The sequence below is a fragment of the Syngnathus acus genome, chromosome 3 (assembly GCF_901709675.1).
Source record: "Syngnathus acus chromosome 3, fSynAcu1.2, whole genome shotgun sequence".
Lineage (NCBI taxonomy): Eukaryota > Metazoa > Chordata > Actinopteri > Syngnathiformes > Syngnathidae > Syngnathus > Syngnathus acus.
This window is the reverse complement of record NC_051089.1, coordinates 14098245-14124284: the sequence shown is the minus strand read 5'-3', so window position 1 is coordinate 14124284 and position 26040 is coordinate 14098245. Positions and strand designations below refer to the sequence as shown.

Sequence of the window (26040 nt, the reverse complement as noted above, 5' to 3'; positions counted from 1 at the left end):
TTTTGTCAGACATGTGAAGGAAGTGGCCCCAGAATAGCAGTGATCGAAAATGTTGACCCCTTCCAACATTTAAGTTACGCATCCCTTATTTAAATTGCCTAACCTCGTTTAAATCGTATTTTTGCTGGTGTAGATTAGAAAGCAGACAAATTGTGTTGCTGTGCTACCATCTACTGGATGCAACAAAGTTAGTTGTAGTGATCGTGGCATTGAGACTAATGTGAGTCTTTCCGCCTGTTCCGTTCCTGTGTGGAACAATAATCTAGTAGTGCTAATTGTCTTCAGGAAGGAATTTCGTGCTGCACTGCACAAGTTGTGTGTCCTTTAATTCCACCGTGTAGAAACACAGCTGTGTTGAGTTTGACAAGCAGTCTTTGGATTATCATAAAACTTGGCGTGGTGAAATGTCAAACAATTTGTTGCACTGGTGTTTGGAGCAGTTACAGCACCACTTTGGTCTGGAGGCATCTGAAGATATTGTCAAGTAAGTAAGCAAGCTTTAAAAAAAGAGAACTTGCTGCTTGTCTAATGCAAAAACCGACCTACGTGTGTCAAACTAGCTCGGCAGAATGTTATGATTAAGTCAAATCTGTATAATAATTTCAGTGTCATTGTTTTGACAAAATATGTATTGAGTGGTGCTTTTTTTCCTAAGCGTTATTGTTATGAATGCTTGTCATGAAATTTGTTAGCAAGCAGACTTAGGTTGCCAGCTAACGTAATTTCTTCTAATGTTACGACACGGTGATCTTCACTTGTTGATGAAGTCGAACTCACTTTGTGCATTTATTCGTGCATTATTTGTTTACATTCAATGATTTAATTGGGATTTTGCAAATTAACTTGTCTTAATCGCTGTATTTTCTGTCATTATTTTATTGTTTATTACAGCTCTAATTTTATATTTAAATGGATGCTTAAAAGGGGGTAAAAAGAACAGGAGAAATATTGTAGGCTTCTCAAAGTTGTGATCATGCACACACAAAATGATTTTCTCTCATAAGGACAATACATGTTTGAACTATTGATTATTAAAGGTCCTGTTATCAACTGAAAATTATATGCGTAAACCTGACTGCGTGCAGTTCTATGGAAGAGAATAGAATCTTCCCAAAGCACCACTAAAGCAATAAATATAATTTCCAGACACTGAATGCAAGCATCCTTCGCACAATCAAAGTAGGATTGTGACTGAATTTATGCCATCCTGTTGTTTAGATACATTATATCCATTGAAAATGCTGAGGAGATTGAGGAGTATGTGGGCGACCTTCTCCAGGGCACAGATGGGAGGAAAGGACAGTTTATTGAAGAGTTCCTCTGCAGATGGAGGAAGACTCAAAGACAGGCTGGAGATCCGTCTGGTCTTTTCATCCTCACAGAGTCAATGTCTGCAACAGGTGGGCATGCATTATTTCCCCAAGATGAGTGAAGCATCTCTGAAGTATCCAATTTACAATACAGGCTGACCGCTATAGATTTTTGAGGCAGATGCCAATTATGATATTTGGCTGATACACATATATAATGAAGGAATCCAAATTTTGAAATAATTGTCTGTGAAATAAATCACTACAGATGTTAAAAGGTTTATACATCAATTTGATTGGTCGGGCCCTAATGTTCAACTTTTCTTAATTAGACTCCCAAGATATAACCAAAGATTCCCAGAAGAAGTCTAAACGTAAGGGTCGGAACAAACAAGAGGTGTTGACTGTGAGTCAAATGGACCCTGAGCCAGAGGCAGTCAAAACCCCCATGGATCTGATGAGGGTCAGTGTACAAATAAATGTTGAGTATATGGATACAACACATTTGTAGGTATATGTATTGTTTGGTTTTTATTTTCTTCACCCACAGGTTCAAGAAAGGACCAGTACTTCTTCAACGAAGAAGAAAAATAAGTTCACAAACCTTTATGCTAAAGAGGGCCAAGACAAGCTGACGGTCGTACTACCCGGCCGACATGGCTGCGAGTGCCTTGCTCAGAAGCACAGGCTCATTAACAACTGCATCAACTGTGGTCGCATTGTATGCGAGCAAGAGGGGTCCGGCCCTTGCCTCTTCTGTGGTAGTCTGGTAAAACAAATTTTGTTCATCATCCCCCAACCAACGCTTACCCCCCCCCCCCCCCCCCCCGTACGTATATAATCTAAAGTCAGTTGAACACTTTTTTTGGCCATTTTAGGTCTGCACCAAAGAGGAACAGGAGATTCTGCTAAGAGACTCAAACAAAAGCCAGAAACTAAGAAAGAAGCTGATGGGAGGTGAGACTCTGTTGTTAGCCTACGCAACCATAACAATTGAACTGCAATATAAGATGCAACTTTGTTCAAAAACCTTTTCCTTCTTTAATCCATGCATTTGAAAGCAAAATGGCGCATGTATGGACTTTTCTCCAAACCGTACGAGCACCATGTTCACAACTATTCTTACTGTAGCTTCTCTTCAACACACCAAAATTGAATGAAATGAATTGATGAATGTTTGAAATGAATTCGGTCCACTCCGCCTCATCGTGATGATAAATTGATTGGGTGCAGCTGGTATACTGTTGCGCTACATATTGTGTATTTTACGGTCTTCATAGATACATTTATTTGCAACAGAGTGCGGCGACAAAGATTACCTGGCGCATCAAGAAGCCAAGATGAAGGCTGGTTTAGACAAGGCTGTCCAGCATAAAGACAAACTTCTGGAATATGACCGAACTAGGTAGTAAAACATTTATTTAGTAAATTTTATTCTAATCAAAATGACATAAACTTCATCTAACATTGCTGCTATTTTTATGTGCAGTGTCAAGAGAACTCAGGTACTTGATGATGAGTCTGATTACTTTGCCACTGACTCTAATCAGTGGTTGGCACCCGCTGAGCGCGACAAGCTAAAGAAAAAGGAAGAGGAGCTCCGTGACCTTCGGCATGCGTCTCGCAAAGATCGGAAAATCACCTTGGACTTTGCTGGTAGACAAGTCCTTGATGAGGGAAACAACCTGAACGAATACTACAACAGGTAGGAAAGATGCGGTGGCACCATTTCACTCGTGATTCTCACGCGTTCAACTTTCCGTGACAACACTCCACGGTTGTATATTTCAACAATGCAGATTAGATGAGACCCTGCAGGCAATGAACACCAACGCTGCGGCAAAATCCCCACTGTGTAAAAGACAAGGAGTACATCAGAACCTCCGAGATCTTGTAAACCCCAACATAAGGCAGAGTGCGCCAGAAGTAGGTCACTTTACGTACCATATGTCTCCTCTACATTTTCTTTTTTTTTTTTTTTTTTTAACACTTCTCTGTAATAGGAAGGGAGTGCTTTGTCCTGCATATTCTTCAATTTTCATTTGACTGCTCCATTACACTATTATACAAATGTGTTTCGTAGAATGTCTCAATTCTTTTTACATGTCCGTCTCCTGCTGAACAATTTCTCGGAACCGCCTAGCATGATCATGACATGACCATGGCGAAAGAATGGAAATTCACATCTTGGTTTGATAGCAGGCATCCTAATGGAAGAATTGGTAGATACAGATCTTGACAGAAATTAAACTCCTCTCTTGTTTGTTTTTCATCTTCTTCCTTAAATTGACCAGACTGCATGTGTTAGTAGATACAATTCACCCACCATGCTAAACGTACCGTAAATTAAAGCTTGGTATGATAATTTTCAATCGTACTACAACTGTACAATTGGTCAAAGTCTGAAACGTGAGCACAAGTGCCACTGTTGACTAGTTGTTTCTTCACATGGACTTGTTTGCAGCTTCTTTTATACAAATGGTTCACCTAGTGTTCATTTGTCCTGTTTATATTTCAGTGGGTAGATGTTGGCAGCAGGGGAAACAAAAGAAACACGGAGAAAGGACAGAGTTTGGCACAAGATAATAAAGGGGCCAGGTTGCGTCTTCAAGACAAAGAGCTGCAGGAAATGAGTGACGGTGGCTGGTGTCTGAGCATGCACCAACCATGGGCATCACTACTCGTCAGAGGCGTCAAGAGGTATAGAGTTTTAAAATTTAGTTGTGATCATCCTCAAGTAATCAAATGTCTTAAGGTGCTCACGTACAACCTTTTATGTGCTGTATAGAGTCGAGGGTCGAACTTGGTACACTTCCCACCGAGGCCGTCTTTGGATTGCTGCAGCGGCCAAGAAGCCCACTCCTCAGGAGATTGCTGAGGTGGAGGCCATGTACTGCTCTATCTACAAAAAAGGTACTGGTAAACGGGCGAGCTCATGAGAGTGGGTTTACTTGTCGGTTCAATCGGAACACCCGCGGCTCAAGCCAAACTGGCAGGATATTTACTTTCTGCATCTGGATTTGACATTTCTGGTTGTGAAAGTAGTTTGGCGTTGTTTTTCCTGCCCTCACTACTTATAGAGTGGGTCCATAGACTTGGCAAGCTTTTTTATCTAAAAGAATAGGACCAAACGTGTTTCTAATTTAAATGGAGAGAAATACCTGCAAAATTTCATAGAACAAACAAATAAACAAACATCTTACTGTGTTATGAAATATTTCAATATAAACTACTGTTTGCGTAGGGTTAAAAAAAGAATACCTGGCATTAAGCTAGGACCTGGAGATTTTATTGGTTATGCCTCCATATGCACCACCACTGTTTATGATGTAAAATATTCAAGAGAAGTTTAGTCAGTTTGCTTTAATAACATTTAAATTCACCGAGAAAGTTAACATTTTTTTCTGTTCATGAATTACAGTGGAATAACTCAATTTTCGGGGCAGTGAGCATTGGCTAATCTAAGACAATGAAGCACACACACATATGGACAAAAGTGAGGCTCTCGCTCGGTTACAAAATGAAAGAAAGAAATAATGATGAAAGAATAATAGTAGAAATATATCAAATTTAATGATAACTAAATGATGAAAATCAGACATTGTTTCCAATTGTGGCACAATATTACAATTTTTTTTTAAATAAACTCAAGGAACAGGTCTGGACACAACTGATGGTAGAAAATATTGGAAAACAAAATACAGGCTTTTTACTTCTCGGGGGACTGTAACCTATAAGATGTGCAAATCCTAAAATACATCTGAAGAAGTATGGGAATACATTTGATTTTGTTGCGAGGTGTCAAGTTGGGATGTTATGTCATATATCCAAGGTACCTTGTTGGCTAGATGACCTTTATTTGATGTCAGTTTATACCTACTATAACATCATGGTCTCGATGATATTGTAAAACATTGTTGAATGTTCTGTCATAATGGTGCTGTCTTCCTTTTTTTTTTTTTGTCTGCATAGAGCCCAGGTTTCCTTCTGACTATCCCACTGGCTGCCTGCTGGGCTGTGTCAATGTCACCGATTGCCTTTCTCAGGAACAGTTTAGAGAGCAGGTTAGTGAAATATATTGTATTATTTCAAAGTCGTTTTTTTTTTCAGTAATATTTCATATTACAGGAACAATGGTACATACAAGTTACGCTAGCATGAACCACAAGCAAATTAATAAATATTATGAATTTGTGACAAGTCAATTTAGTTAAATCAGCCCAGATAGAAGAAATAGACATATTAAAATATCTAAAATTATATTTATTTGGTGAACTATTTCATTGCAACAAATTGTAATTTCTGAAAGCTTCACATTCTTCAGTCTTGGGGGAATTTATCTTTTTAAATTTGTAAAATAACCTTTGAATAATTAATTATAGCAGGAGTGATTCTCACATTGGTTGTGCAAGAGATGTAAGGCCGTTTTGCTACCAGCAGAGGTCAGGCTGCACCTCTTCACCCATTCTTCCTTAATAGTATACAATACTTTCCACCAGAGGCAGTCACCGCCGTAAAATTATAAGTGAATCTGAAATGTAATCCTTCATCCTACCAGTTAACAAAATGGTGGTGTATCTGCAATTCATTGCCAAAAGGGAGTTGCGTAATGACTAGAAAAAAAAAAAAGTCTCATCTTGTCTGTCATTTGAGTCCTCCTGAGAGTAGTAATACATTTACCAACTGACGAGACACACATGTTGTGGTGCTCTCCATGCTTTCTCTATGATTTCCTCAATGGGCACTTAAATAAAATCCATTCTGAGATGAAGTGTATTGCGAACTCCTGAAAATATGATCCCATTCCGCCGTTAGGTCATCACATGCCTACAAGGTCAATAACTCATTTGTGACTGCAATAAGCAACTGTAATGCAGCTGCTCCTGCACAACAGGAGACATTATAGGTTAATTGGACACATTTTGCACTTTGATAAGGTATTATTTTATTTGTGACTTCACATCAAACACTCAAGGGAGAGGAAACGTATAACATTCATTATATTGCACATCATGTCCTACCCTGACTGTTGGGAGAATAACAGTCATTGCATGCATCTCACGTATGCTCGCATATCTTTACCGAGGTTGGTTTTCAGAAGTGTAGAGAGGGGGGGGAAAAAAGCTTCTGTGTTCCTACATGGTTTGCATTCTGACTACTGGTATCTGTTTATTTCAGGGCTTTCCCCTTTTGTACTCTGGCCTCATTCTCTCCTCTACCACTCATTCCACCCTGGGCTGTAAAATCATGTTTGCAGGCTGTGTGACTGCCCTTTCATCCTGTGAAAGGGTGTGTGTCTCTGTGTCAGTGTGTGTGTGTGCGTCTATGTGTGTGTGAGTGTGTGTGTCCACTTGCACACAAGAGCCATAAATAACACCCCCTCCCCACACAAGGCACCACTGAAAAAAGAAAGGCAGATGTCGGGGAAAAAACGGAGGGACAAAAGTACCAAAAGTGTAATGATGGTTCTGAACAGTAGGCCCGTTTCTCCATTTGCCATTTTGAAGAGTGCGTGCCAGACACTGCTAGCTGCCTTAAGTCTGCTCGCATTCATGTAAGTTGACGTGTGAGCGTAATGCATAGTAGCACATATCCATGCTTCTCGGCTGGAGGGAACGGGTGAAGTGTAGGATTTACAGGCCATTTCTGGCAGCTGTAGGTGGTTAAAGGGGGGTCGTGGAGGACTGACAGCCATTAATCTTTCGGCTTTACTAAAGGTACAGTCTATAAAACATTGGGAGAAATTACAATATGGGGAGATTAGCATGAAACAACACTAAATACCCAAATAACTGCATTTGCCCTACAATACGGCCAAAGTTGGACAAAGAAGAACTAAAGCATTGCATTACGAAAAAAAAACACCTCAGGCAAACTCGGATCTCACTTGGCCCAATTCTTTCCCTCATTAGAAACTGACTAGTGTATTGATCCCTTCTCCCAGTCCCAGTAATCCCTCTGCCCGCCCAGCTCCCCTCACCCCCTTACAACTGGTAATTGGCTAGCCATTATGATGTGTGCTCAGTCCCTCCATCGCCACCCTGCCTCCCTGTGCTCTCTCAGCACTTAAATGGATATGTACACCCAACTTGCCAACAGTAGAGCCTACTCAAAGAGGGGGAGAGGGTCTGTTTGGTAACAGATATAAGGTATTTTACAAAGTGGAAATGAGGAAAGCTTTTACCGAGATAAATGATTTGGGTGTGCATCTTGGCCAATCTGAGGTGATGTATAAACAAAAAGAGCACAAATCAGCAATAATGTATTCAGAGTTGTTCAGAAATGTCATAAATCTTTACAGTGTACGCACATTTAAGTTTACTATTGGTTGTCAAAATGGTTCGCAGACTAGTAAAGGCACAGCACACCCCATACAGCGCCTAAATACCACTTTCTGCTGACTCCTGCAGAGAAAAAAATTGATTGGATCAATGCACGGGCCTAATAAGGATCTGATTTCTTACCCAGTTCCAAACACCGTATCAACAGATGGCGAGCTACATGTCTCAGTGAATACAAGTCAAAGAGGTCTAATCTCCTGGACCAAGCGCAAATCCAGTGACTATTAATTCTGCATTAATCAAATTGAATGTTTTAACAGGGCAACAGGCCAACGTGGTCTTTGTATGTGCGATTGCAATGTACAATGTATCATTATCAAATAGCTCTCAAGTTGAAATGATGGCATTTTGATGGAAATGTCTTCAGTCAGGCATTTTATTGTTCAGTAACAATACAGACAATAGTGCCAAATACTTTATGGATAACAATATTTTATTAACCTCAGGTGTCTGGGGAGCTTTGGAGTTGCAGCTTTTTCATATCAGATACGCTCTTATTTGATCCATAGCTTTACTGCTTGCTGTTTGCCAACTGGCGAGGACAGATGCGTCACATTTCCACTTTATTGCCATGTCAAGGATCAAACAAATAGCTCATCTTAACACCAGTTTTTAATTTATTTTTATGTGATAATCAATGGAACAATCTGTTCCAAAAATAGTTGATAATGGCAATCCTACAGTATACCTTTTTTTTTTTGCTTAAATCTTTAAAAGCTAGAATGATACGATTAATAATTTTATCACCATTTTTATTTTAGTGCTATTAATTGGATTAAAACATGGCATAATTATAGTACAAAATATTTTTTCCTGCTCATTTAGTATCAGCTGATCAGATCGTTATTTGGTATCGGTCAATGATCAAACATATCTCTAACTCTTTTTCCTACTTTTTTTTCTCCTCTTAATTCATATTTTAAACAGGCATTATTAATCAGAATACCGTGTTCAGACGAGGGTCACATAGAACCCATTCTAAGGAAAATGTTCTAATTTCCTTTCCTTCCCTTCTCCTTCGGAGGTACGTACTCTACGTGTTATGTACAGTTTTTTTGCCGATCGACGTAAAAGGTAATGTCCTCTGATTGGTTCATCGGGTCTTCATTTTACGCCTGTGTGTTACGGAAGCCACACAAAACAACTTTACAGATTTTGGAATTCGATCCACACAAAAGGCGCACCTTATCAAAAGGCGCACCTTCGTATTTTGAGAAAATCAAAGGCTTTTAAGTGTGCCTTATGGTGCGGAAAATACGGTAGTCATGAGCTTATCACAGTTCATAAGCAAAGTTCATTCTGCAGTCAGTGAGATATTCCCGGTTAGGGGCATGTCTCATCAGGTGTTGGCAGAGTGATTATTTGTCTTTTTCACAGCATGGCCTTCCTGATGCAACCCACTCATTTTTGTAATCTGGGTTTGTTACTGGTAGTAGCTGGGAATTTGGATCCGGGAAACCCGAAGAAGGTTTTAGTTCATGGCTGGGATTTGAACCCTATTCCCCTGTGTCAAAGGCAGCGAGCCATCGTTTTGCTCAGCCACTGTAGGCAACACGTTTATAGTCTACCATTGGTAGTTGGAACGTAGTTACCCAAGCATCACTAACGTACTGTACATTGTGTTTGTAGACTAGAGATGTATCATGTCAAGATGTGGAAAGTTGGAAATGGAAACTAATTTGTGTTAAAATGCTAGAAAAGTAAATTTAGCTTAGCATAGCTCGAAAAACACGTCTGTTATCAACATATCACTAAGCAGAGATTAAGTGCAAGTGTAAGCAATGTGACTATTGTGGAAAATGTTTACACGAAATAAATAGGGACCCTTTTTTTCCTTTCCCACAGGTTTTTGCTGAAATTAATTTTATCAAATTTTCCGTACTATTAAGTGGTTTTACTTAACTTCAACTTTAGCAAACACAAAGATGTCACATTTGGTGGGGAACATTCTTCGAGGAGGGTGCAAAGCCATCTGATTGCTAATTACTTAATTATTCGATGGAATAGTCAACAGTTTAATTGATTCTAAAAATATTTGAGAGACACTCCTGGTTGTTTCATTATAAAAATATATTGACATTTTGTTTCAAAGTGAAACTTCTGTAGCCTGTTTCTTTAAATCTTTATATACGATGTATATTTCATTCCACTGTATGCTCATGCACATTTGTGCCACTTATCAGCAACAGAGGTAATGTTTTCTGTTGAATTCCATTTGTACAAGCTCTGCCTCTGACCTCTGAAGTGGAGTTCCGTTGCTTGTTAGGCTGGGTGGGAGCTCAATTTGATGCCTGCGTTTCCTTGTGTGGTAATGTGATATTTATATGCTGAAAGCCTTCCTTCCAGCAAGCCACACAAAAACACACACGCACACACTCGCGCACAAAGAAGACTCTTAGGATATGTTGGATGCATTCCAAAGAACTAAAGTTGCTCTGTATAAGTGCTACTTTTTCCACTCCCCGTCCTTCTTTGTAACATTGTGTAAATCCTCTGTCTTCATATTGCTCCAATTTTGCATCCAACGCTATGGGGTTCAGGCCAGGACTGTGGAGTAAATTAACTTTTGCCGAGGATTTAATTTACGTTCTATCAACGGATATGCACACTTTTTCCTTCTCCCTCTCTCTCACTCTGCTCAACCTCAGTGGCACACTAATACATTCCCTCCCTCACATTCCTCCCTTCTCCTTACTGGGCAGTTTGCCATAGCAGAGATGTCAAGCACCATGCGATTCTGCAGTTGTGTGTAGAATGCATTCAGCCCATCGTCCCCAGGCACTGGATGACAACCAAGCAAACCTCAGTCACAGGTTTCCACAGCATGAAAAATTCAAAGAACCATCACACTGACAAAAATGATTTGCTGCACTGTTTAGAATTTCACTGCTGTTTCCAGTCCACTTCACTTCATGTCAATTTCTGCTGTTGGGGTAATTAGCTCTTTATATTCTATTATTTATATTATATGTCCAGCTGAGGCTTTTTGTTCATAAAACACAGGCTCCAATCTTGGCGTACTGGTCAGTGGAGCAGCTCCATTCTTTGATTTAAAAGACAACAACGATAATGAAGATGAGGACTGAATGTAGTATATCCTGAAGTGGTTTTTCAAGTTACATCACAGAAATGTGCCTGAAACAATTCTTATTTGTAAAGATCTTCGGCGCAAGTGTCAACACGAGCGTGAACAAGAATGCCTGCTAGCAAATACAGCACATCTACATGTCAGTTAAGTGTAAGACAAATGTTAGATTAAGAAATATAAAGCAAACCTCAATTGAGAGTAGCATATTTGGGCTCAATGTATATCTGATCTTTTTGTCCTCACTTGTTTTTTCCTGCAATAGTCCATTTGGCACAAACCTGTGTATGAAATGCCAGGAGGATTTCAATAACTTGCCACACACAGTCTCACAACAACCAAAATGTGCTGTAATGAAGCCTAGAGGTAATACAGTATGTTTGACAGCTCTCTTTCCTCTGTTCATGTATCTTCTTTCACTGAAGTCTCCAAGTTTGATTTTAGTTTAACTATCATTTTCTGTTGTCCTCCCCAGACAATACTTGTCACCTGTCAAATGTGATAAGTGTCCAGTTTATGTTTTTGCCTTAGCTGTCCGAGCAATTTTACCACAAGAACTAACATAGCAGCTCTTAGCGCTCCTATTTAGAAACAGAAAAAGTCGCTTCCACCGCATGGTCAGAGATTACAAACCTGATTGTTCTTGGTGTTGCAGGAACTTGTCAACTCAGCATCTTCCTCCTGGGAATATATTGTAAAAGGGAGCTGCAAGCGAGGCTACCTATTCGTACAGCATTATTAATCATTGACAGAACATATATAAAACTGGATTTGTGGCTCAACACGAAAATAGGACCACTCAGACTAGGCTATTTTTTACCGTACCGAGTAGGGGTGTGCAGCACTCCAATAAAAGATGATTCCATACGAATCTCGATACATGTGGTGCAGTACGATTCAAGGACAGTTCATTTACAGTGATTCGATTCATTTCAGTGGGATTAGGATTTGATTCAATATGGAGCGTCACAGTTCAATATGTATATGAACTGACACAATGAGTTTCTTGTCATTTTCCATAAGTAAAAATAAACTTGCCAGTATTGTAAATGTGGCATTTCGTTAAGTCTTAAGCCGTGTGTTCTTTTATTGTGGATACTGCTGGAGCAGTGAAATTGCCTTCTGGGAGAGTACATTTTCTAGGTATTTAGCTATCTAGCTAAATAGTGTCGGGCATCCTATGTCCAGATTTCGTAAAGTCATTCACCGCGTTTCTTTGTTTTACTAATCTTTATTATTGGTCTTGTTTAAATTCCTGAAAAGTGATGGTTGTGGAGATACAAGTTTTTCGGCCAATGCCAGTGGACATAAAAAGCCATTTACCGTATTTTTCGCACCATAAGGCGCACTTAAAAGCCTTTAATTCTCTCAAGAAATGAAGGTGCGCCTTTTGTGTGGACCAAATTCTAAAATCTGTAAAGTTCAGAGGACTAGACGTAACACGTAGAGGACTACGTACCTCTGCCGCCATTGGTGAATAAATATTATCGTTTGTGCAAATCTGTAAAGTTGTTTTGTGTGGCTTCCGCCACACAGAGACGTAATATACAGGCACCCAATGAACCAATCAGAGGACACTGTGTAAATAAATACTACTGTCTGTACTCCATAAGGAAGTATCATGGTGTCCTTTGAAATACTGATTAACTTGCAAAGTTGCTTTTTTTTTCTCCTTGCTTCGAATATTTGCTGATGTTTTTACTCATATTTTGAAAATTGCATTGAACCATATCAGGCAGGAGCTCTTGCCACGCTCCAGTAGGCAGATATGCTATCAAATGCTTTTGCAGATTCAGTCTGTGGGGGAGAATATTGATTTATATGCAACATCATTCTCTTTCCACTGAAATTCTGGTGGTGTGCGCAACAGTAATGCGAGTCAGCATAACTGCTTGAATACTGCTGGCACTTTATTTTTACCTGAACTCTGCCGTTACTATTTGTCGAAAATCATGATTACTTTTTTTTTGTCAGCTCAAGAAGAATTGTCTTTGTAAAAAAAAAAAAAATAGAGGAATTCTATGATTCAATTTTTACTCTTGCATTATAAATTCACATTCACTTATGTCACCCTCTTGTCTAACTTCTTTACATTTAAAATGGTTAATTGTATTGCAATATGAATCTCTCTGGTTTAAGATCACAACAAAAACTTGAAATGTATCTCTTTCTTCAAATTAAAAAGAAAGTCCCCTTTAGTGGAGAAACTGTGCTCGAAAAATGTTTTTATTCACCTGCACATTGAAATTCATGAGAAAATGAGAAGATGCCAGGAGGATATAACATTTTTTCCTCCTGCAGTAACTGGAGTGCTTTGAAGTGCTGTGAGGAAAAAAAATATGCCGTAGTTGGAGAAAGAATTTAAGATCTAACATAATCATGTCAATAATCTTATTTTTTGTTTTAACATTTTAGTAACTACTTTTCAGAAGACTCAAGGAGTTTTTTTAATATAGAGATGTATTTAAAAGAAATGAAAACAACTAATACTGACTAATCTATGGCAGTGTTTCCAACCTTTATTGAGGCCAGGCTCATTTCACATCAGAAAAGAATTCACAGCCCACCACTTAACAAACCAGTTCACAAAAGGGGCCATTACGTACCTTAAGGATTTGATTGTTTTGCCTGTTACTATACGATCAATTACCTAAATATTTTTTATCGAAAATAAATAAATATCCAAAAATGGACATTGGATAATTTCCTGCAGCATACCTGATAATCTTTCATGGCACACTGGTTGGGAATCTCTGATCTAAAGAACAAATTCACAGTATTGACAGAAATTTTCAATCAAAAGCTTTAATAATAATTTATTTAAATCATTACACCCATTAGTAATCAGTGACAGCTACTTGAAGGTACAATGTCTAAACAGCAGGTTTACCAAGAGGGGGACCCCAGCAGTGCAAAGACGCAAACCAAGATCCTTACAGGCAAAGCTTGTTTGGGTGTGGGGAAGAACTTGACTGGCTGACACAGAGCCCTGACTTCAATCCTATCAAACCCCCTTTGAGATTAAGCACTCCATAGCAATTGTGAGCCAGTGCCGCAACGTCAAAGCTGTTTTAGCTGCAAAGCAGGTGACCAACTCTAGGCATAGAACTAAGGCTGTGGTTTTAGGCAATCTTTGAACTTGCCCTTAGTAAGATTTAAAGAAATCAAGAATGGACTTTCTTTTAAATTCATCCCGTGGTGCCTTCAAAGTTACATTTCCAGAGAGTTTAAGTGAACTCACATGGAAAGGCTTGGACTGAATTTCAAAGCAACTAACCCTCTTAAGAAGAAACTGTCACATTCATAAACTCCCCAGTCCATCTCAATTTTCATGTAATGAAATCATTCCTGCTGTGAAACGCTTTGTTACTTTTGGATACATGAGAGCTTTTTTGCTGACGGCACCTGTGCTATGAATAGCTGGGCTTGTGGCTCCAATCTCCAAAAAGTAAAGTCTTGGTGGAACTGAAGTGTATTAAGTATGTTGGTTCCCTGGATACTTCTTTATTGTGAAATGGATTGGAAGCTTAAACTCTAATTATCTCCTTGCTGTGTGTGTGTGCGTGTGTGTTTGTGTTTATGCATGCATGTGTTGTACAAGAAACCAATGTGCCTGCTGTGCAATTGGGTTTTACGTATAGTCTCTCTTTTCTTCATAATTTAGTCATCATTTCAACACAAACAGATGCTAGAATGACTGAAAGAGAGAACGCTCCCTGCTCGAAAGTTCCCACAGTTACCTCTTTGAGAATCAAAAGCCTACACTGTTGTCAGGCAGTCTTGTTTGCTTCTTGCCAGAGGGCCACCGCAGGAGGTGAAGTCATAAACATGGCTGGGAAAATAGAACTGAGCTGTGCAAGGAAGTCTGTGTGAATCTCTTTGCGCAACCACATGGCTTTACTGCACCTGTCAGCACTAGTGCTCGCTGAAGGGCTAATCTGTGGCTGGCTTTTAACCAAAATTCTCCCAGAGCCGAATTGTTATGCAAACAAGAACACATACACTTGATTAGAATACCTCTCCCGGCAGAATGTGGGCTCAACATTCCACATTATAATTACACTGAGGCAATTTCTAAATCCTTCACACTCGAGGAGTTGATTGTACAGGATTGCACGTAGTAGTAATGTTTTTCATAGTAATGTTCAAGTGTTTTGTGTTATGTTATGAGCCATTCTCATAAAGTGTATGTATGTACGCCCACGACGGGTATAGAAAATGGAAAGTGTTGGTTCTGAAACATTTTACACAAAGTAGCAGCTCATAAAACACTTAAAATACTTCTCGTTGTAAGGACCAACACAAGTACAGTAGTAAGCCATAGTGGTCAAACGAAGGAAGATATTTCATTCCCTAAAACGGGGGTGTCTAACTTATTTTTGTCGTGGGCCGCATCATAGTCATGGTTTCCTTCGAAGGGCCGTTGAAATTGCCAACCCAAATAAATGTCTGAATGTCTCAAATTATATATAGTGTAACAAACTCAACAAACTAGTGAATGACTAGATGAATAACTAGTTTTCAAAACAGAGACTAAGAAAAACTGTTAACATATTTTGAAAATATGAATGGTAATAAAAATTGCTAGCAATAGATCTATTTTTTAAAAGTGAAAACAATTAGTCATTTTAATATTGACATATGAATTTGACGCACAATTTGTCTTCGCGGGCCACATAAAATGATGTGGCGGGCCATATCTGGCCCCCGGGCCTTGAGTTTGACACATGTGCCCGAAAAGGTACACTACCAGATGTGACGGATCGTCTGTATATTGTTATGGATTTCAACAAATGTTAATCCGTTGCAACACTGATTATTCAGGTATTTTTAAACCATTATGGGTCAAATTGCTCAAATGGGCAGAAAACAAGCAAAAAAGGGTAAACAACTGTGATGCGTTTGACAACACACTGATTGCTAACGTGGCATGGTTCCATGTTCATGTTGTCCACCTGCCACCTTGCCAGTGACGAATTAAAACAAAATTGCCGGCATCAAAATCCTGGCCTGTGCATGCTTATTCTTATTCGGTCATCATTTAATAATGCGACCAAAGAGTTCTCGTTTGTAAAATGCTTCAGTTCAGCACTTCTTCTGACCGAGTCATTTGGTGGCCCAAGACAAATAGTTTTCACCCCCCACACTTAAAAATCTCGACTTGAACCTACATAAAAACACGATGCCCTGTGATTGGCTGACGACCAGTTTGGCGCATACCCTGCCACTTGTCCTAAGTCAACTGGGATGGGACCCACCCACAACCCTAATGAAACTAAATAATATAGAAAATTAATGGATGAATAAACCTACATTGAACCTACATAAAAACACAATGCCCTGTGATTGGCTGATGACCAGTTTGGCGCGTACCCCACCGCTTGTCCCAAGTCAACTGGGATAGAATCCAGCTCACCGGCGACCCTAATTAAAATAAATAATATAAATAATGAATGCATAAATAAACATTTAAAAGTGTTTTAAAAGATGCAATGTGAGTGCGTTCTTAAAAGATCTTAAAAGATGAACTTGGCCTAATAAATTTAAGCGCACCAAATAAAAAAATTAAAAAGGTACAGTTTGCGTGTGTAATTCAGTGATTCGTTCACATATTCCCAGAGGGCGCCCACACTTGTACCGCACTTTAAACCACTGAGTGCTTCCAAATAGTACCTATGGCTTTAGTGGAGTAAAATGTCAATTACGTTGCACTGAAATATAATATTGAATGGACGTGAGTTAGTTTAGCATTTGAACAGATGGATATGTGCAAAGTAATAAATGCTTCTAATAAGGAAGGCTCCTTCTCTGGTAGGGTTATTAAAAATGCAAAATTTCTGCAGATGGTCTTTGAGACTCCCATATAATTAATGTTCCCTCTCCAAATTGACACCAGTTGATTCTGTCGGTGAAGGACTGTTTAATTTTTAATCATCATCGTGCATCGCCTCCAACTTCGCTTGAGATTCATCAACGATGCATGATTTTCAATTAACTGCCTGTTCAGATTGAAGCAGTCTTCCGTTGGAGTAGCTCTAAAATCTTTGAGAGAATAACGTATAATACTTGTATAAAAATAGGACTAAGACACAAATGCATTTAGCCCAAGCAGAACAAGTCAAGTGTCACTTTGTTTCCATGACCAGCACTCTGCTTGGGTTTGCTCGTTAACGTGTGCTGTCGTCTGGTCTTGTGCAGCAGTGGAAAAACAAATAATCCTGCTATAATGTGCAACGACACAAACAGCAGTTACAGTGACGTTTCCTGAGGGCAGCCGTGTTCCGTTAAAAGGGTTAATGAATGCAAAAAAACAGGCTTGTGTTGCTTACTGAACATGATAGATTAAAGAACATTTGGCGCACAATTGCTTCTGCACACAGTTCCCAACAACACCCTTTCACCTCCCACATGTAGCTCATATCTCAGACTACCCATCTGTTTCTCCCTGCCCCGGGTGGAAAACAGCCTTGACAAGATTGGTTCAGTAGTGCTTCCAGGAAGACTCACTATATGTGGCTTAGTATCCATCAACATCTGCCTTTTTGTTTCAAGCTCCCTTTCTTCTTATTTTCTGTCTTTCTCACCATATCACATTCTGTATGTTTACTCTCTAGTTCCCTGTTTCTTTATTCTCCCCACTCCCACCCTCCTTCCTGCTTCAATCCGCCCTACTCATTTTTAAAAGCCACATGCTCCCAGCCCGTCTGGCTCAGTTGCTCCCTGCCAATGAAGGTCTTTTTATTGGGCTGAGATTGTGTGCAGCCAAGCAGTGCCTGGCTGGGGCCAGGCACACATACACACACACATGCACAAGCACACACACATGTCCGCACACACTCGCACGCACACAAACATACCACTGCCACTTCCTCCCCTCCCCCCCGAAGCATAGCCCTCTCCACATGCCTGTTCTGGTCTGGCCCTGTCGCCCAGAAGGAGATTACTTGTTTCTGCTGCCCTTAATTGCTGACAGCAGCTGAGTGGAGTCAGAAAGAGAGACATTGTAGAAAGCTACGAGAGGGTACACTGTTTGCTTGTTGAGCTCTTACTTGACATGCATGGACTCAAAGTTTGTCTTCCTAGCACCAGAGAAATGGCTCTAGATTTTCTGCTTTTGTAAGAAATAGTGCACACAATAAGATTAATTTAGGTTTTAAACAATGCACTGGCTTGGATTAGGGTACATTTTCTTGACAGCCAGTTAGTAGAGAAAAAAAACAACACTTTTTGTTAGTTTTTGAGATAAGAAAATAAGACATGTACCATAATTTCTGGACTATAAGGCGCACCTGATTATAAGCCTCACCAGCAAAAATTAGGGGAAAATATATATTTTTCTTCTTCTTACATAAGCCACGCCATAGTAAAAGCCGCATGTGCCCGCCCGCAAGTTATTCACAAAGAAAGACGGTACACAAAGTGCGCGAGTTATTTGCAAAGAAAGATGGTACACAGAAAAAGTTTTCAAAGTTTTAATAACACCTTAACTTTTCTGTAGCATTTACACACATTTTTTGGGGGGTGGGTATTTATATTTCACCAATATTGAATAACTTTTTAGCCTTAGCAATGCAGTTAGCCACCAAGTGTGACACTCTCAAGGCACTTGTTGATGAATCAGTTTTGAAGGAGAGCCGCTCACCATGCGTGTGAATCCCCTTTCGACGTGAATCTATATTTCAAGTGTGCCTTCTGGTATTATCTGTAAAATGCACATTTCTTTTAATTATTTTGCATAGGCTCTTGTGTTGAATCGTCACTAGATTTTTCCCCAGTGCAAAGAAAATACGTTAATTTATTTTACTCATTTTACTAGCTTGTGTATTTAATATTAGCATCACGCAACCCGGACAACTTGGCATGCATCAAGAGTCAGTCAGAGATGGATGTGAAGGAAAGAATCCGGTTACTTTTCAAAATAAAGTACGTTTCAGCCTCAGGTATAAATAAACTACAAGCTATCTACTTTTTTTTTGTGGTCTGCCGCAGCCCAGTACAGGGCCAGTGGCCGGGAATCACTGCTGTATAATCATTTCAAAAAAGCAATGATTCATTTCAGCCTTTACTAGTGAACAATTTTATGGGGTTGTTGCCCTGTCATTTATGAAATTCAAAGTGAAATAATTTGTTTAGATTTTATTGACTTGACTGGCTCTTGATTTTGTGAAGGTTTATTACATTTGACTTTTATTTCTATTTGGGATCATTTTTGCATATATTTTTTTTATAAACTTTTGTTAAATTGGAGCATGAATCTGCATGACTGTCATCCATGAGTCCGGAACTTTATTTTACAAAGAATCATCTTTAACCAGTGGTAAAACTCAAGGCATGCATTTTTAATTGTACAGCCTTAGCTTTACTATTTAAAATACCCTCATATAGACATTAGTTATTTGAGGAATTACCACTTGGATTTATAAATTAATTTGATCTGGCAGTTATCCTCACCAGCAGCCTTTTCATGTAAATCTAGTTAATATCCTATTTGTGTGCGTGCATGCGTGCGTGTATAAGTGCGCTGTGTGCGTGTATGTATGTATGTGTGTGTGTGTGTGTGTGTGTGTGTCCGTGTGCGCTCGCTCACGCGTGCGTGTGTTTCCAGCAACATCAATTGAATTTGTAAGTAAGTCTTCTTTCACTCTGTTAGATCCTTCCTGATGAATATGGAGTGCTTTTGTGAAGCGTCTTGTCACTCAACCACAATGTTAAGTGCCCTTTCGATTAACATGGAATTGAAACTACTAGATGGGGGAGGTAGTGAGGCAAAGTAGCACATTCAACAACTTTAAATGCTAATAAACTAATGGAGGATAAAAAAAGTAGTCAACTGGAGGGGAGGGGAGTTCACAGGAACACACTTTTCTACTGCAAAGGCTGGTTTCATCTGAATTCAAGACCATGCACCATTTTGTTTTCCTTTGTTTCCTTAATACCTTAGCGCAGTGATATTTGATGATCTGTGATCGCCCTGGCCAAATTTACATCATCCGGTCTTCTTCCTTCTAAATGTACTTTGCACGTCAATCTCCTGCATGGACTCCAGCGAGTCAGTTTATGTTTCTGCAGTTGTTTCTGTTTCTCCTACACTGAATTTAAAGGGAATGTGAGGAGCAGCTCCTGCCGGCCGTGAAGGAATTCGGTTACGTTCAGACCCACAATCATGCAAACACCTGTATCTGACTGCAGGCATCTGCGAAAACGAAAGAACGAAAACTCCACCCATGGAGTTAGAGAGTGCGTTGCGCTATCCTTGTTGAATGCTGTTGCAAGCCTGCAGTTGCGTTGGCCAGATTGTTCTTGAGTGCTGTAGTTTCCGATGATTGGCAAGCTCATGAAGTGATTTTTGTTTGTATGAGTGACTCGAGGGGCAGGAAGAAAGGAAGTAGAGAGAAAAAGGCAGCAAACGTGAAATGTACTTTGGCAAGATGTAAGTAGATGGTCTCGAGGAACAGCACATTAAAGTTTTGGCATGATTCTAGAAGACAGTAATCAGTTGTTTTGAAAAAAAGACATTTTTGATAGCTCACTGCTCGTTCTGGTTCCTTCGTCCAAGCTAAAGCAGCTCTTAGAAGATGACTGCGAGCCAAGCAGGTGCTGCAGTGGCTACTGTGGGAGTACCGTGATCACTGAGGTCTGCTTGTAGACAGAGAGGAAAAAAACAATTTCAACTCTATAAACTTTGGTTTTATTTGTCGCGAGAGAGAGTAAGAGCTCAATCTGCACTGTGTGGTTTGTAGCCAAGTGCTGCACAAGGAATAAGTGGGAATCTTGGCTCTCAAATGCCCTTTCTTAACAAAACTCAGGAACAAACCATCATTATTATTTATTTTTATTTATTTCATTATTTTATGAAAACGTGATGAGCTGAAACATTCACAATCCATTTTTATGGAATATGGATTTATCAGTTGTGTATAAAAGCTTCCTTTCTTCAGTAATGTCCGTCTTGATCTCGTTCTGTCGCTTCTTTGTGTGAATTATACGGCACTATTTGCCTGGTGGATGGACATGCGATCCACACACCACTTTTCTCCCCAGTGACTGTGCGTCTGGTCACGTATCCTTCCGCCCAGCAAAGCGATGCCACTCAACAGCGGTCTACAGGCTTTTTACGAGTGTATAAGTGATCAAGTCATCACAAAAAATCCATAGATACGCCGCACCGGACGACAAGCCGTAGAGTTCAAAGCTTGAGCAAAAAGTAGCGGTTTATAGTCCGGAAATTACGGTATGTGTGTTATAATATTTTATGGCTCACTGTGTTCTTAAGTTAAATGGTCACTGGCTCGAAGAACAACTCCCGTGGCATTTATAGAACTCTAAAAAACAGCTATACTTAAGATATTTGTTTTTCTGTAACTTTGAAGAATTTGTTGCCATTAACAACAAATAAAATACAACCAACCTATCGCATTTTAGTATCACAACCTTCACCTTTTAAAACCACTTTATACTCAGATCAATTTACTCAAGGGCTGTTAGAAATGTTCCAACCCGAAGACAGTGTACTTGACCACAAGACCCTCATTTAATTGGAATGCGCCATAGGATGATGGAGACAAAGGACTCGACTTGAGTCACCATCTATCTTTGACTACCCTTGAGTGTTTACATATTTTATCACTTGTGTAATACACTCTGGTCGACGGTCACGGACTGTAATCTGAAATGAATATCTCTATCATCTCTTCCCAGTTTGTCACAGACCATATGGCTATGTTACTGACTCTGCTGATCTTCCCCTAAAAGCCCCAAATTTGTCACAACCTTCAGTGCTCCTTTGAGGGAGATAGAGAATCTGTGATTAAGTGAGAGGGGAGGTGTGGGGGAGTGGAAGCATGCTGTCAGGAAGAGAGCCGCTTCCTGGCTGCCTAGATGCAATCATGGGCACTATCTGATAGCACCGGGGGAAATTGGATGAGCTGAGAGACATTGGCTGCCAGTGATGGAAAAGATGACTCCTTTGTCACTGTGTCAGTCAATTCCCTACTCTCACCTGAAAGACCAATCAATAACAAATGGAAAAATAGTGTCCCTTTGTGTTTGGGCCAAGTAAAACATCTCATTATTACAAATGTCTTTTTTCACACAATCTTTGTGATAAGTTAATAATTGATTTAGCCCTGAATCTGAAAAACACTCAGGGTTTGTGGTTGGTGTTGGTTTGACTACACATTATCTTATTCTTGTAGTCGAGAAGACCCTGGTTGTCCTATATCGGCTGTCACAATGTGCTTGAACACTGAATGATCCATTACAAAGATCTTAGGGATCATAGTTTTACAGTCGGTGAAAAATATGGTCATGCTCAGTCAACATTCAAATGCTAATTCTCTCCATTTCTACCCGCAGTTTCCCGGTACATGCGACGAGTCTGCTTCCCCATTCGTCTTCATATGCACTAACCCCCAGGAGCTGCTGGTGAAATTTCCAATGAAAGGGAAGCACAAGATCTGTAAGTCCAATCTCTTTTCATGACAGGTGAACATAAGTGCATGCCCAGACAGTTTTTTGTAATACTTCTGTGCTGAATTTTGCATGCTCACTGGCATACACACATTTAATGAAGATGTACCGTATTGTCCGGACTATAAGGCGCACCTAAAAACCTAAAATTTTCTCAAAAGTGCGCCTTATAGACCGGTGCGCCTTATATATGGACCAAATTCCTAAATTTAAACTGGCCCAAAGCATTGTGTCATGAAATCAATCATAAGTGGCCCGCTGAAGACTATGAATCATGAATCAAAAAGACTATGGATCATTAGTTTGTGATTATAAAGTAATTTGTTGCGTCTGAAGTTGAAATAAAAAAGATAAAATGGAGAATGATTTGATTTGGAGTAAAAATCTGACATGATGCATTAATGGTGCGCCTTATAGTCCGGTGCGCCTTATATAAGGACAACGTTTTAAAATGGGGCATTTATTGAAGGTGCGCCTTATAGTCCGGTGCGCCTTATAGTCCGGAAAATACGGTAAGTAATTAATGCTGGTAACTATACCACAAGTGAAACGAAGGCATACACACAAGTTAACTTACACTACACATTCTCTCCAAGAGATTTTGTTTCTTGTTGCCCGGGGGAAAAGCCTGTAAGTATGTAGGTATGTAAAATGTTGCTGCTGTGTTGTGTGATTTATAATAGGTGCCACACACATCATCTGCAATTTCAACTGCTGCTGCAAAATGATGTACTTGTTAGCTCTTTTGGTAATATGTCAAAATCCTCTCAAGACTTGAGAGTGATTGTTTATACAGCTGTGCTTCTTTCATATCTTTCCATCTGCATTTGATATAGAGGTTGTCACAATTTGGCACAAGGATTACCTTGTGTTTTTGGTTCAACTTTGGACTATTTTTAAGTCGACATGAAATCTGAGGTAGTAAAGATGCACACCATTAGAGCTCCCATCTCTCCTGAAAAAAAAAAAGATGCAGAGATGTAATTATAACTTTTTCCCAAAAGTTGCCTTTATCACAACATAAACCCGAGCGGTTTTGAGTGAGACAGTCCCTTAATGTACAGATTAATGTGTCAGATTCTATCACTTCGCTGCACCTGCACTTGTGTGAATATAATCTGACAAATCCATCTCGCCAAACTTCATTCACTTCATTCAGACTCATTACTTGTGTCTGTTTTAAGAAGGATGTGTGGTTTACACTATGTTGCAAACATAAGCAATGGAGCAGAATAGCATGGGCATATTATGGCAATTGATATATTGTCTCAGTGTCTCTTTTATTGTCTGCAGTCTCTTGCAATATCAATATGAGATGAACTGGGATTTAATGTACATGTTATGAATATGGATGTTCTTTGATGATACATCTCATTGATGATATTCTTTTGTCAACCTCGTTCTCTCAATCTTGCTAAACACAATAGAAACGGCATTTTCTTTACTTTTGGAGGACTGTCATTTTTAACAAGGATTATCATTACAACATATCAGCCTTTTTGTTTGAAATAGGAAGGAAATGTAGCTTATATTTCAGAATCATAAAATTTGCTTCCTCTTTTTTTCATCTGCATTTAAAAATGGCCTATCAAAAAATTATGCACGGTTATGCTGGATGCCGGCTGAGGTTGATCAGTCATTACCCTGTGGAGGAGTCTGTGACATTTAAAATGGCAAAATGCCAAGACTGACTCCCAGTAATAAGGGAAGTGCATAATGGTTTATGTTCACATCCTCTGAACATTTGTATCTGTGTGCACGCTTGGTTTTAACCTGAAGGTCATTGTGAGTATTAAAAGCTATTTGGCAGTCTGTCATGAGCCCAGATTTCCTTCAGCTTTCCTCTGTCTGTCACTTTCCTGATGCTTGAATTGATCCGAAACCCTCTTCAAATACTTTGCAAAATGAAAGAAATAATCTTAACGATCATACATTTCTTAACTAATCTTGTTGTCAATTTTCATGCAGTACGATCACTGTTTTGTGAAAACCTAAAACACTAGCTACGTTTATGTGGACAACATTTCTTCAGTGTTTGTATTCAAATTATGATGCACTGTTTATATGGACACTAAAAATTTGATATGCGTGTTCAAGAGTCTTTCGGGAGGAACAAATCATTCTGACATGCGCAGATTGACCAAATATACCAGGAATTGTAGTAGAAGAAGCCGTAGCAACCTCCGTGTCAACAAAACATCGGTCCGTCCTTTTCTACTTTAAACATTAGCGTTATTTTGCGTTGTTTCCTTTCCGCTCTGCTTCTACTAGCTTCCGGGAAAATAACGTGCCATATACTGACGTCTATAATCTATAAGAACTCATTTACGGTAATATAAATGAAACTATGCAAGTTTACAGATGAGACGAATGATGAATTCATTCTTTGTCAACTGGACTGCCTTATTGGATTCACAATAATGCGCCATAGATGTTTTGATGTGTTCCCATGCTCTTGCTTATTGTATTCATTTCACACGCTCAGTTGGTGTCCTGACAGATACATGCTGTGTGCATCTCTCAGGTTGCATCACATAAAATAACATCATATGCTCCTGATGAAAATATCCTCCTTTGAATGTTGTGCCTCTGCCATGAATGTGTGATTCCCTCTTTGTGTTAGATGTGAAGTCACTGTGGGATTGCAAATGAAAAAGAAGCCAATTACCCAACAAATGTCTTCCTACTTTTTCAATGTGGTTATTAGTCTCCCCTTTTCTGCTGTCCACCGCTGGGAGACCGAAAGAGGTTTGAGAGCTAAAAAGCTCCTTGGTATTAATTCATATTTCTATTTAAATTCATGCTTTTTCAGGAGTGTGGATTTTTAAGGAGAGAATCTGTAGCTTCTGCGGCAGCAGGGGCCAAAACTCATGTTTCAGCTCCAGTGAGTCCAGCAAATGAAGGGAAGTGGAAAGGAAAGAGACGGAATGTGAGAGCAGGGTTTCATGTGTTCTCTAGTAAATGAGAGGCAGGCCTGCAGGTGACAGGCTGTGTTTATTATGGTTCTGTCAGCCGGTTAATGGGGAGAAGAGGAGAGGAAAGGAGAGAGCTGAGCTGTTGAGCTGAAAGCCAAGCACACAGGCTTGGGAGCCCCAAGCAATAAATTTTCCTCCACTAGATCAGCCTGCTCTCTTAGATTGATAACACTCCTGTTCCACTGAATACCCTTTCACTGATAACTGTGTGTAAAAGATTATTTTCCTTTCTCCCTCTTAATATTTTTTGAATCAAACGACATTTACATGGGTTTTATACACATACGCTAATGCTTTTTTGCAGATGAGACGATTTTCAGATTGTGTGGTGTATTTTTGTGGCTTTTTTGAAAGTCCTTTGTTAAATGAAACCACTTGCCCTGTCATCCTTAACCCAACCCATTTAGATAAGGCACAAAACACAGACCTCTTCTTAAGGCCTATTGAGTGAACAACTCTCAGATTGTGCTATTGATGTTTTGGTCCCTCAGCTCCAAAATTAATTATGCTTCTGGATGATTCATTACCTCTTTTCATCTGTTAACATCCTATGTATCCATAACCGGAATTTTCAACATTAAAATAAATACACCTAAATCCCGATTTTACGCAGACTTTGGTTCTAGAATTTGGGAATTGTGTCAACCCCGAAAGTGCGTTGTATAAAAAGTATTTTTAGAAAGGCATGTTTTAGGCAACCTACGGGGTCCTTTGTTACGTTAATTTAGGTCTGGGATGTTGTTGGGCCCGTTTGCTGTCCGTCTCCTTACACATCCAAGTCTGTTGACATTGACAATATCAGGTGGATTGAGTAAGTCATTTTGATGCTATGTTAACTGGATGGAAGAGAGACTAAAGTA

General features: G+C 39.5%; 1 protein-coding gene across 4 annotated transcripts in view; it reads left to right on the top strand.

The window, feature by feature from the left end:
* Nucleotides 1–295: 295 nt before the first annotated feature.
* The window catches only part of trip4 (thyroid hormone receptor interactor 4), a 58198-nt gene continuing 32453 nt past the window's right edge, over nucleotides 296–26040 (top strand). For 3 of the 4 annotated variants that reach the window (XM_037247589.1, XM_037247588.1, XM_037247587.1), the window contains exons 1-12: nucleotides 296–484; nucleotides 1219–1400; nucleotides 1643–1773; nucleotides 1861–2079; nucleotides 2189–2267; nucleotides 2610–2715; nucleotides 2800–3015; nucleotides 3110–3236; nucleotides 3829–4010; nucleotides 4099–4223; nucleotides 5283–5374; nucleotides 22092–22194. In XM_037247589.1, coding sequence (XP_037103484.1) covers nucleotides 405–484; nucleotides 1219–1400; nucleotides 1643–1773; nucleotides 1861–2079; nucleotides 2189–2267; nucleotides 2610–2715; nucleotides 2800–3015; nucleotides 3110–3236; nucleotides 3829–4010; nucleotides 4099–4223; nucleotides 5283–5374; nucleotides 22092–22194 — 1642 coding nt within the window. In that variant the 5' untranslated portion in view covers nucleotides 296–404. Of the gene's footprint in view, nucleotides 485–1218; nucleotides 1401–1642; nucleotides 1774–1860; nucleotides 2080–2188; nucleotides 2268–2609; nucleotides 2716–2799; nucleotides 3016–3109; nucleotides 3237–3828; nucleotides 4011–4098; nucleotides 4224–5280; nucleotides 5375–22091; nucleotides 22195–26040 lie in introns of those variants that run through there. The other variant, XR_005097547.1, reaches the window with a different exon arrangement.